This window comes from Coregonus lavaretus (genome assembly GCF_964263955.1).
Source record: "Coregonus lavaretus genome assembly, contig: HAP1_SCAFFOLD_9819, whole genome shotgun sequence".
Classification (NCBI taxonomy): domain Eukaryota; kingdom Metazoa; phylum Chordata; class Actinopteri; order Salmoniformes; family Salmonidae; genus Coregonus; species Coregonus lavaretus.
The window spans coordinates 1-12,509 of record NW_028165315.1 but is presented as its reverse complement, the minus strand read 5'-3'; the positions used below and the strand labels follow the sequence as shown (position 1 = coordinate 12,509).

At 47.4% G+C, this 12,509-nt stretch overlaps 1 protein-coding gene across 1 annotated transcript; it reads left to right on the top strand.

Annotated features, from left to right (window-relative positions):
- Positions 1-497: 497 nt before the first annotated feature.
- On the top strand, positions 498-12,156 carry LOC311115989 (leucine-rich repeat-containing G-protein coupled receptor 5-like; the record flags this gene model as incomplete). The annotated part of the gene is given in 12 exon segments (XM_084191122.1): positions 498-569; positions 1,434-1,502; positions 2,071-2,142; positions 2,381-2,446; positions 2,560-2,631; positions 6,480-6,551; positions 8,403-8,528; positions 10,162-10,298; positions 10,546-10,586; positions 10,588-10,633; positions 10,999-11,954; positions 11,956-12,156. Coding segments are annotated over 12 exon segments (1,930 nt in total), but the record flags the coding sequence as incomplete, so codon positions are not given.
- Positions 12,157-12,509: the final 353 nt, after the last annotated feature.

Genomic DNA, 12,509 nt, shown 5'->3' with positions numbered 1-12,509 from the left:
TAACCCTCTCTCTCTAGTCATGTCTCTCTCTAACCCTGTCTCTCTCTTACCCTGTCTCTCTCTATCCCTCTCTCTCCTAGTCCTGTCTCTCTCTAGTCCTGTCTCTCTCTAACCCTGTCTCTCTCCTAGTCCTGTCTCTCTCCTAGTCCTGTCTCTCTCCTAGCCCTGTCTCTCTCTAACCCTGTCTCTCTCTAACCCTGTCTCTCTCTCCTAGTCCTGTCTCTCCTAGTCCTGTCTCTCTCCTAGTCCTGTCTCTCTCCTAGTCCTGTCTCTCTCCTAGTCCTGTCTCTCTCCTAGTCCTGTCTCTCTCCTAGTCCTGTCTCTCTCTAACCCTGTCTCTCTCCTAGTCCTGTCTCTCTCGTCCTGTCTCTCCTAGTCCTGTCTGACAGGACTGAGCAGAACAGAACAGAGCGGAGAGGACAGACGTGCTACAATGTGAACCTCTGTGTCTGTCTGGCCCGTTGCCTGGGTTTACACCGTGTTCTGTCTTCAAACAGATTCTTCTACGACAACCCCATCCAGTTTGTTGGCCAGTCGGCCTTCCAGCACCTCCCTGAGCTGCGGACACTGTGAGTCAAACACTAACTTTAGTTTGGTATAAAATTGAAAAACAATTTGTATGTTTGAATAAAGGTTATATGAAGTTCAATGGGTGAATTCTTGCCGTGAAGCCATATCTATGATATATACATTAACTTTGTACACTTCAGACTAGTATCATGGATGCTATGGACTTATTGCCTTACCTCCTTAACTTGCTACATTTGCACACACTGTATATATATTTTCTGTGGTATTTTTGACTTTATGTTTTGTTTTACCCCATATGTAACTCTGTGTTGTTGTTTTTATCGCACTGCTTTGCTTTATCTTGGCCAGGTCGCAGTTGTAAATGAGAACTTGTTCTCAACTGGCTTACCTGGTTAAATAAAGGGGAAATAAATAAAATAAAAATGGAAAGGTTCTCTCTCTCCTATTTCTAATGCATCTCTCTCTCTCTCTCTCTCTCTCTCTCTCTCTCTCTCTCTCTCTCTCTTTCTCTCTCTCTCTCTCTCTCTCTCTCTCTCTCTCTCTCTCTCTCTCTCTCTCTCTCTCTCTCTCTCTCTCTCTCTCTCTCTCTCTCTCTCTCTCTCTGTCTCTGTCTCTGTCTCTGTCTCTGTCTCTCTCTCTCTCTCTCTCTCTCTCTCTCTCTGTCTCTCTCTGTCTGTCCCTCTCTCTCTCTCTCTCTCTCTCTCTCTCTCTCTCTCTCTCTCTGTCTCTGTCTCTGTCTCTGTCTCTCTCTGTCTCTCTGTCTGTCCCTCTCTCTCTCTCTCTCTCTCTCTCTCTCTCTCTCTCTCTCTCTCTCTCTCTCTCTCTCTCTCTCTCTCTCTCTCTCTGCCCCCCCCTCTCTCTCTCTCCTCTCGCTCTCTCTCGCTCTCATCCTTTGTATCCAGATCTCTGAATGGTGCAGCAGAAATCACAGAGTTCCCAGACCTCACTGGCACCAAGAGTCTTGAGAGCCTGTAAGTCCAACACCCAACCATTCAGACGCAGACCCTTATTTTCTGTTCTAACCCAATGTCAGGCAAATATTTTCACACAGAAAATGAGAGCTCACAAATACTAATAAATATGCCCTAGTTTTGCAGTCCAACCAAATAATTTCATGGAATTTTTCATATTTGAAATGTACTGTTTGCTGTTATAACCTGCCCGACTCCCAGTTCGTTTGCTGTCGTAACCGGCCATGTGACCTGCAATCAGGAACATGCTGGTCTTCCCGGGATTTGAACCTAAAGCCCCAAAATACAAATGAATGATTATTATTTTGTCCAATGTTGGTGTAGTGTGGTCTGTGCGGAGTTGTCATTTACATTGAGACGTGTTGGGTTTTCTTAGTGTTAGTGTTGGGGTTTTGAATTAATAACTGTTTCTTAGTTCTACTAGTGTGAATATACCAAGGCACGTATCAGGACATTATTAAACAAACTACCACACGGAATGTCTGCACAGACAGTGAATTAATCTATTCACAAAGCTTTAACACAGATCCAGTGATAATATCATCTGACCTCTATGAACTCTGTGTAGGACCATCACTGGAGCTCGCATCACATCACTACCCACCACTGTGTGTGACCAGCTACCCAACCTGCAAGTGCTGTGAGTCAATCAATCATCAATCAATGAATAATTTACAACAACAACAAAAAACATTTATCACAAACTGCTTTACAATAACCTGGCATATACTCCCAAAGAGCATCATGCCCTCTGTTAATCTAAAATAATAATAAATAATACATATTTTAATATAAATGTTTTAATATAATAAAATCTGATTTTAAAAGTGACATATTTGGAAAAGACAGAGCATCTCCTTTCTGTCCCCTTCACACAGAGATCTGTCCTACAACATGATCCAGTCTCTGCCAAGCTTCAGAGGATGTGAGAAGATTCAGAAAATGTGAGTGTCTTGGCAACCAGAGAAGCCTTATAAAACCATATGAGCCGTGGCTTTGGAATAAAAACTGTTTCCGTTGTTTTATTTTTTTTTGTATTTTTTATATATATATATAGTGATCTGCACCACAATGAGATTGAAGAGCTGCAAGCAGACACATTTCAGGGGCTGACTTCCCTACGGTCTCTGTGAGTACACTGGTCTGGGTGTGTGCATGCACGTGTGTGTGTGTGTGTGTGTGTGTGTGTGTGTGTGTGTGTGTGTGTTTGTGTGCGCGTGTGTGTGCGTGCGTATGACCTCACATTCCCGTTATATTCAGATTACTTCATGTTCATATTTTGCATCAGTTTTTCACTCCAATATGCCTCAAATGTTTGTTTTCTCAATTCAGAAAGTCATTAATGTCTTGAATTCCAGGGAGGGTGGTTTTCCAAACTGTTACAATGAGAGAATGTAGCTAGTAGTGTAGATTGATGCAGTGTGACCGGCATGTCAGGACCATGGCCGTTTTCCCAAATGGCACCCTATTCCCTATATAGTGCACTACTTTTGACCAGAGCCCTATGGGCCCTGGACCAATCTGGCACACTACATAGGGAATAGGGTGCCATTTGGTATGTCAGGATGAGAAGTGTTTCCTGTTCAACAGAAGTGGATCGTTTACTTCCTGTGTGAAGGAGAAGCCTCCGACTAGTACAGTCTGGCAGTGCCCTGTGTGTGTGTGTGTGTGTGTGTGTGTGTGTGTGTGTGTGTGTGTGTGTGTGTGTGTGTGTGTGTGTGCGTGTGTGTGTGTGTGTGTGTGCGTGTGTGTGTGTGCGTGTGTGTGTGTGTGTGTGTGTGTGTGTGTGTGTGTGCGTGTGTGTGTGTGTGTGTGTGCGTGTGTGTGTGTGCGTGTGTGTGTGTGTGTGTGTGTGTGTGTGTGTGTGTGTGTGTGTTTAAAGCTGAGTCGTCAGACAAACAAACACTCCTCTCCTCCTGTTTACGTTTCCTGCATCCTGTCTCCATTCCCCTCGCCACCTTCTTTCACCCCGTCACGTCGTGGGTCGCCTTGTCCTTAACATTCCTACTCTCGACCACCCCACTCACACACCCCAACCCCCCCTCCACTACCCCCCCCAGGCCACTACTTCCAATGAGATGCCTGGTTGGTCCTTCATAGTAGTGTAGAATCATGAGAAGTAAAATGTCCTTTCTCTGTCCAAAACGTTCACTGACTCTCCCATTCCCAGAGCCACCAAGTGAGAGATTGAATTAGTTTTGTTTGGCTGCCAGCCTGCGAGTGGACTTGTCAGGTTTCACCAGAGTCATCGCCTGCATATCAAATGACACCCTATTCCCTTTATAGTGCACTAATAACCCAAAGAGCACTGGTCAAATGTAGTGCACTATGTAGGGAATAGGGTGCCATTTGGGAAACATACATTATTAGCCTGTTATGCTGTTAGCCTGTTAGCTGAATGGGGAAACAGGCAAACAGGGAAAGGTAATGACAGAAGGATGAGGCATGGCTAATTTGATAGAAGCCTTGGTTGCATTACATGCAGCTGCACACAAGGCTTTCAGGGTAGAACCAGTTGAAGTGGCTATTTGCTGATTGCTCAGCCCCTCCCCCCCCTCCATCCCTCTGGACAACTATCCCACAGTGCACACCCACTGATCCGAGCGTGCCCTCTGTAAACACTTCCAAATTACCTCAGCGAGGCAACGAGAGCTTTTAATTGGCTGCTGCCTCCTCGGACACGTCCAGTGCAGGATGTGAGGAAATATTGGCCCCCTTGGACGGACGGACGGACGGATGGACTGCATGGATGGACACACACAGACACGGACGCTCACACACAGTGACACACACACACACACACATGCGGCCGTGGGTCCAGCCCCCCTTCTCCTCCGTTTCCCCTCCCCCTCACGAAGGTGCTCTCTCCACTGTGAGTTGACCCTGGGTGATTCCACAACAGGCATGCTGTCATAGTTGGCCGCCCGGCGTGGAGAGAGAGAGAGAGAGAGAGAGAGAAAGAGAGCTTTGGAGATGTCTTGGCTCGGCTCCGTCTCAACGTGCAAAGCCTCAAGGAGCAGATCAGGTTACCAGGCAGAGTGGACATGAAAAGATGAGAAGTGAACGTTACGTTGTTGCCAGGATTCCCACGTCTCTTGTCCCTCTCTAAAGGTAGCGCAGAGGACCGGCTGCGACCAGCTGCATCATCAAACAGTCAAAAGCCATGCTGTTCTAAAAAGATCCCTCCTCTGCTGAGTCACTGTGGAGTCTTTAAGGAAATGGCAGGGGATTTTAAAGATGGCAGAGAGAATGCGGGGTCGGTCCATGTCCTTAGTCCTCCACTGCTTTTATTTTCCACTGGGGCCTTTCCATTCCACCACGCTCCCCAAGTCCAGCTAAAGAACTAAAGCGGCGTACGGCTCCAGAGCTAGGCGCGTGTGCGTGTGTGCGTGTGTGCGTGTGTGTGTGTGTGTGTGTGTGTGTGTGTGTGTGTGTGTGTGTGTGTGTGTGTGCTCAAGCTGTGGCTGCAGGTCGGCAGTCCAACTGACTCTACAGGCCTGTTTAAACCCCTGGCTCCCTCTGAGTGATGAAAGAGGTCAGAAAGAGCCAATTAAGCAAATAATGTGTTGAATTAGGCTTCTACACATCCAATCAGCCTAGAGGGAAAGAGAGGAGAGATCTGGACTCTGGAGACCCCTTCCCTGTCACCATTCCTTCACCCCCAACCCCTACAGTCCCTGTCCCGGTCCCTTTGTAGTTAATGATCCCAAATACCCCAGGATTACTGTATAACCAGGAGCAATGGTCTGCCGTTACAAGAGATCTCATGATCGAGCAGGATGTCATGTTATGTTATGAGCACACACAGGAAGCCTGGCTGGAAGCCTCTCTGATAGGTTCTCTAGACCAGGAAGCCTGGCTGGAAGCCTCTCTGATAGGTTCTCTAGACCAGGAAGCCTGGCTGGAAGCCTCTCTGATAGGTTCTCTAGACCAGGAAGCCTGGCTGGAAGCCTCTCTGATAGCTTCTCTAGACCAGGAAGCCTGGCTGGAAGCATCTCTGATAGGTTCTCTAGACTCCTCAGGTCTCCCTCAGGTCTCTCTTTGTGTACGTCCATATTTCCCTGATTGTGTCAGTTATTACATTGATTCTGTTTTCTGCAGAGAGACAATCCCTAGACAGATATGGTCAGGGGCCAAGCTCAGCAGGCTGTAGATCAAAACCATTGTCCAAAGAATAAATCACATAGTTTACATGCAAGATAATATATCTATTTTGACTTTTGTCTGATTCAGTGAAAGTTTGAAATTGTGAACAGCAATTCCCCAAGTTCCATCCCCTCTTGGATACACAATTACTTTGAACTAAGGCCGCTCTTGGACATACAGTTTGAACTAAGGCCCCTCTTGGACATACAGTTTGAACTAAGGTCCTTTTTGGACATACAGTTTGAACTAAGGCCCTTTTTGGACATACAGTTTGAACTAAGGCCCTTTTTGGACATACAGTTTGAACTAAGGCCCTTTTTGGACATACAGTTTGAACTAAGGCCCTTTTTGGACATACAGTTTGAACTAAGGCCCTTTTTGGACATACAGTTTGAACTAAGGCCCTTTTTGGACATACAGTTTGAACTAAGGCCCTTTTTGGACATACCGTTTTAACTAAGGCCCTCTTTGTCTTCCTGTCTGCTCGTGCTAGTTATATATTTTGTGTTTTCACTCATCTGGTTAAACGATATCAATACCTTCTTCTATCCTCCTCTCACACGCCAAAACGATGACAATACATATGTGAATCAACTTAACCTTAAAAGTGCCTGCTTTGGCAATATGGGATTGATATCGCACATGTCTGGTATAATCTGCTAGTGATGGAGGATGGAGGAAAGGAATGAATTCTTGGTGCAGCAGAGCATAGTACAGAAGGAGATCTATCAGCTTGTAAATCCACCCTTCTGAGGTCCAGCAGGATTAGTAGAGCTGAAGGAGACGTCTGACCTGAAGGAAACTCTCTGTTTTTCTGCTTCCTCTGAACAGTGACCTGGCCTGGAACAAACTGTCGTCTCTGGACCCTCTCTCCTTCTCCAGTCTGCCTGCCCTCATCAAACTGTGAGTCCTCCACTGTTGTTATTCATTGATATGAACCAGAGTTCAAGTCAATCGGCAATGGATTATGTGTTCATCAAATCAAGTTATATTGAATAAATAACTCTTACAGTGAGGGAAAAAAAGTATTTGATCCCCTGCTGATTTTGTACGTTTGCCCGCTGACAAAGACATGGTCAGTCTATAATTTTAATGGTAGGTTTATTTGAACAGTGAGAGACAGAATAACAACAACAAAAATCCAGAAAAACGCATGTTATAAATTGATTTGCATTTTAATAAGGGAAATAAGTATTTGACCCCTCTGCAAAACATGACTTAGTACTTGGTGGCAAAACCCTTGTTGGCAATCAGAGGTCAGACGTTTCTTGTAGTTGGCCACCAGGTTTGCACACATCTCAGGAGGGATTTTGTCCCACTCCTCTTTGCAGACCTTCTCCAAGTCATTAACGTTTCGAGCATGACGTTTGGCAACTCGAACCTTCAGCTCCCTCCACAGATTTTCTATGGGATTAAGGTCTGGAGACTGGCTAGGCCACTCCAGGACCTTAATGTGCTTCTTCTTGAGCCACTCCTTTGTTGCCTTGGCCATGTGTTTTGGGTCATTGTCATGCTGGAATACCCATCCACGACCCATTTTCAATGCCCTGGCTGAGGGAAGGAGGTTCTCACCCAAGATTTGACGGTACGTGGCCCCGTCCATCGTCCCTTTGATGCGGTGAAGTTGTCCTGTCCCCTTAGCAGAAAAACACCTCCAAAGCATAATGTTTCCATCTCCATGTTTGACGGTGGGGATGGTGTTCTTGGGGTCATAGGCAGCATTCCTCCTCCTCCAAACACGGCGAGTTGAGTTGATGCCAAAGAGCTCGATTTTGGTCTCATCTGACCACAACACTTTCACCTAGTTCTCCTCTGAATCATTCAGATGTTCATTGGAAAAACTTCAGACGGGCCTGTATATGTGCTTTCTTGAGCAGGGGGACCTTGCGGGCGCTGCAGGATTTCAGTCCTTCACGGCGTAGTGTGTTACCAATTGTTTTCTTGGTGACTATGGTCCCAGCTGCCTTGAAATCATTGACAAGATCCTTCCGTGTAGTTCTGGGCTGATTCCTCACCATTCTCATGATCATTGCAACTCCACGAGGTGAGATCTTGCATGGAGCCCCAGGCCGAGGGAGATTGACAGTTATTTTGTGTTTCTTCCATTTGCGAATAATCACACCAACTGTTGTCACCTTCTCACCAAGCTGCTTGGCGATGGTCTTGTAGCCCATTCCAGCCTTGTGTAGGTCTACAATCTTGTCCCTGACATCCTTGGAGAGCTCTTTGGTCTTGGCCATGGTGGAGAGTTTGGAATCTGATTGATTGATTGCTTCTGTGGACAGGTGTCTTTTATACAGGTAACAAGCTGAGATTAGGAGCACTCCCTTTAAGAGTGTGCTCCTAATCTCAGCTCGTTGCCTGTATAAAAGACACCTGGGAGCCAGAAATCTTTCTGAATGAGAAGGGGTCAAATACTTATTTCCCTCATTAAAATGCAAATCAATTTATAACATTTTTGACATACGTTTTTCTGGATTTTTTTTGTTTGTTATTCTGTCTCTCACTGTTCAAATAAACCTACCATTAAAATGATAGACTGATCATTTCTTTGTCAGTGGGCAAACGTACAAAATCAGCAGGGGATCAAATACTTTTTTCCCTCACTGTATGTTTTTCTCGATTAATGATTGCTAGATTGCTATTACTATTGCTTAGTTATCAGGTGGTAGATATGTGTTTCTCATACTCTTTCTCTCTCTCCCTCTCTCCCCCCCCCCCCCTCCTCCTACCCCTCCCTTCTCTCTCCCCCAGTGATCTTACTTCCAACCGGTTGTCCTCTCTGCCTGTATCGGGGCTCCATGGACTCACACACCTCAAACTATCCGGCAACGAGGACCTGCAGGAGCTACTGCCTGCTGAGAGCCTCCCCAAACTGAGGTAGCTATAGTGGTAATGGTGGTGGTGGAGGTGGTGATGGTGTATGGTAGTAGGTGCCAGGCACACAAGGTTTGTGTCAAGAACTGCAACGCTGATGGGGTTTTCACGCTCAACAGTTCCCCATGTGTATCAAGAATGGTCCACCACCCAAAGGACATCCAGCCAACTTGACACAACTGTGGGAAACATTGGAGTCAACATGGGCCAGCATCCCTATGGAACGCTTTCAACACCTTGCAGAGTCCATGCCCTGATGAAATGAGGCTGTTCAGAGGGCAAAAGTGGGGGCAACTCAATATTAGGAAGGTGTTCTTAATGTTCTGTCGACTCAGTGTATGCTGATTGCATTGCCACCAAAACTTTATTCATTTGCGGTCTCTCTCTCACGTCTCTCTCTCACGTCTCCTCCTCTCTCACGTCTCTCTCTCACGTCTCTCCCATAGATTATCTATTGCCTCAGCAACGAACAGGGCTCTGACCGGCCCCCCCCTCCCCCCTTGCCTCGTGAATGACGTCATTACTGGTTAAAGAGAGCACTCACTTTTAATACTTTTTATAAAATAAGCTACTTCTACGCAAATGTTGTTGATCAGTACAATAAAATAAGTCCCAAATGGAAGGGAAACAGATTGTTTGTCATCTGTAGCCCCATGAAATAAGCCAAAACAAACTCAATATCGTAATACTACACCTGGTATCGGTATCGAAGTCAAAATTCTGGTATCGTGACAACACTAGGTGGTGGTGATGATGATGATGTGGAGGAGGAGGTGGAGGAGGAGGAGGAGGTGGAGGAGGACGAGGTGGAGGAGGAGGAGGAGGAGGAGGTGGAGGAGGTGGAGGAGGAGGAGGAGGAGGAGGAGGAGGGGAGGAGAAGGAGGAGGGGGAGGTGGTGGAGGAGGTGGTGGAGGAGGAGGGGGTGGAGGAGGAGGAGGAGGAGGAAGAGGACGAGGTGGAGGTGGAGGTGGAGGAGGTGGAGGAGGAGGACGAGGACGAGGTGGAGGAGGATCCATTTAATTTTAAGCAACCATTAAAATATGATTTACCCAGGCCATAGTTACAGTTGAAGGACCAACCATTAAAATATGATTTACCCAGGCCATAGTTACCGTTGAAGGACCAACCATTAAAACATGATTTACCCAGGCCATAGTTACAGCCTCCTCAGTTAGTCAACACTTACATCCCTTCCGCTAGGAACTCCTAGACGTAAATATTTGTATGATGGCATACATCACTGCAATTTCAAAGTTGCGTGTCAGTTGGTACTTAATGAACAGTTAAGCGTGGTGGTAGCATTGTGTTTAGTCTCTTATGTCCTCTCTGTTCTCTCTGTCTGTAGTGTGATGGAGCTGCCCTATGCCTTCCAATGTTGTGTTGACTGACTCTCTCTCTCTCCTGTTTTCTCTCTCTCTCTCTCTCTCGTTTTCTCTCTCTCTCTCTCTCTCTCTCTCTCTCTCTCTCTCTCTCTCTCTCTCTCTCTCTCTCTCTCTGTTCTCTCTCTCTCTCTCCTCTCTCTCTCTCTCTCTCTCTCTCTCTCTCTCTCTCTCTCTCTCTCTCTCTCTCTCTCTCTCTCTCTCTCTCTCTGTCTCCTGTTCTCTCTCTCTCGCTGTCTCTCTCTCTGTCTCTGTAGGGTGATGGAGCTGCCCTATGCCTTCCAGTGTTGTGCCTTCGTCTCCTGTGAGAAACACTCCTCTCCCTGGGACCGAGACAATAACAACAACGGGAAGGAAGACTTTGGGAGGAGGGAGGGCGTCTTGTCTAACCAAGGTGTGTCCTCAAACAACCCTAGATAGTGCACTGCTTTTGGCCAGAGCCTTAACCCCTTATGCACGAAGGTAGTGCTCCATTAAAAGGGAATAGGTTGAAACTTCAGATCCTCGTTGGAAGGATATATGTTGTGTTGCTAATATGCCCCCTGCCAGAAACACTGTCCAATTTTTCAGTTCCTATGAACTCATTTGAAACGTCTTGATAACCTGGATATAACCTTTGTGCGTTTTTGATTTTATTTAAGAAGACCACGAGTTGGAGGACTTTCTGCTGGACTTTGATGATGGATGAGCCCAAATCCCACCACACTGTCCAGTGCTCCCCAGCACCTGGTAAGGCAACACCCCCCACTTCCCTTCCCCCTAACATGGTTCAAACATTGATTGATTGGTTGATTGCCTGGTTGATTGACTGGTTGATTGATTGATTGACTGGTTGATTTATTGATTGATTGATTAATTGATTGATTGATTGATTGATTGACTGGTTGATTGATTTGATTGATTGATTGACTGACTGGTTGATTGATTTACTGGTTGATTGATTGACTAGTTTTTTTATTTTATTTATTTTTTATTTATTTTTTATTGTTGTTTGATTTATTGATTGACTGGTTGAGTGGTTGATTGATTGATTGAGTGATTGACTGGTCGATTGATTGACTGGTTGGTTGATTGATCTGTGCTTCCCTCCCCAGGTCCGTTCCGTCCTTGCCACCACCTGTTTGGCAGCTGGTTGATCCGTAGTGGTGTGTGGGTCATTGCTACTCTCTCCCTGGTCTGCAACACACTGGTGATGGTCTCCATCTTCCTCTCCCCATCCTTCCTGTCCCCTGTGAAGCTGCTGATTGGCCTGCTGGCTCTGGTAAACAGTCTGATGGGGCTGTGGTCTGCCACGCTGGCCACCGTCGACGCCTTGACCTTCGGGAGCTTCGGCCGCTACGGGGCCCGCTGGGAGAGCAGTACGGGCTGCAAGCTGACCGGCTTCGTCTCCATCTTCGCTTCTGAGACAAGTATCTTCCTGCTGACGGTGGCCGCTCTGGAGAGGGGGCTGTCGATACGGAGAGGCAAGGCCGCCGAGGGGAAGACTTGGACGGGGACGCTGAGGCTGGTGGCGGCCCTGTGTTTCCTCCTGGGCCTGGCTATCACTCTGCTCCCCTTGCTGGGGGACTACACGGTCTCCTCCATCTGTCTCCCCATGCCCTACGGAGAGCCCTCCTCTCTGGGCTTCATGGTGGCTCTGGTCCTGGTCAACTCCCTATGCTACCTCATCATGACCGTCACATACACCCGCCTCTACTGCAGCCTGCAGAAAGGAGAGCCAGACAACCTGTGGGACTGCTCCATGATCCGTCACGTGGCCTGGCTGTTGTTCACCAACTGTCTCCTCTACTTCCCTGTAGCTTTCCTCTCCTTCTCCTCCCTGCTGAAACTTCCCTCAGTAGGGCCTGAGGTGGTGAAGTCGGTGCTTCTAGTGGTGGTTCCTCTCCCGGCCTGCCTCAACCCTCTACTCTACGTCCTCTTCAACCCTCACTTCAGAGAGGACCTGGGCCTGCTCCACAGACGGACCCGTGGCGCCCTGCATCTCAGCAGACCCCGCCGCCTCAGCCTCGTCTCGCTCAACTCGGAGGACGCCGAGAAACAGTCATGTGACCTCCACGCAGGCCCTGGTCACCTTCGGGTCGTGTCGGAGGAAGAGGAGGAGTCTAGGGGGGCGGGCAGCAACCCAGCGCCGAGGCACACCACCCTCGGTTGCCTCATCCCCTGTCGCTAGGCAGACTAGCCTTCAGGCCTCAGTGTTTTTACCCCAGGGCTGCAGGCCCTATATCAACCCCCTACACACAGACAGAGACTGTGTTAGAGCAGTACATGTAGCCAGAGAGGAAGGATGAAGAAACAAGGCCACTGCCACACGGACATGAACATGACACAAAATGGCCGCCGTGGCTCTCCTCTGACCATCAGAACTCTTAATATACAGCTAGATAGACTCCATTGTCCTGGTATGCATTTCTCTATCTGTCTGTACAGTACCAGCTATGTGTATACATACACTGACTGTTCTATGTTGTGGCCTGGCCTGGCAGCTTGATGCCGGACAGAAGCAGGACTGATTATGTATGAACACAGTTATGATCACCATATGAACAGTTATGATCACCATATGAACACCATATGAACACCATCTGAACACAGTGGCCATGCTCTT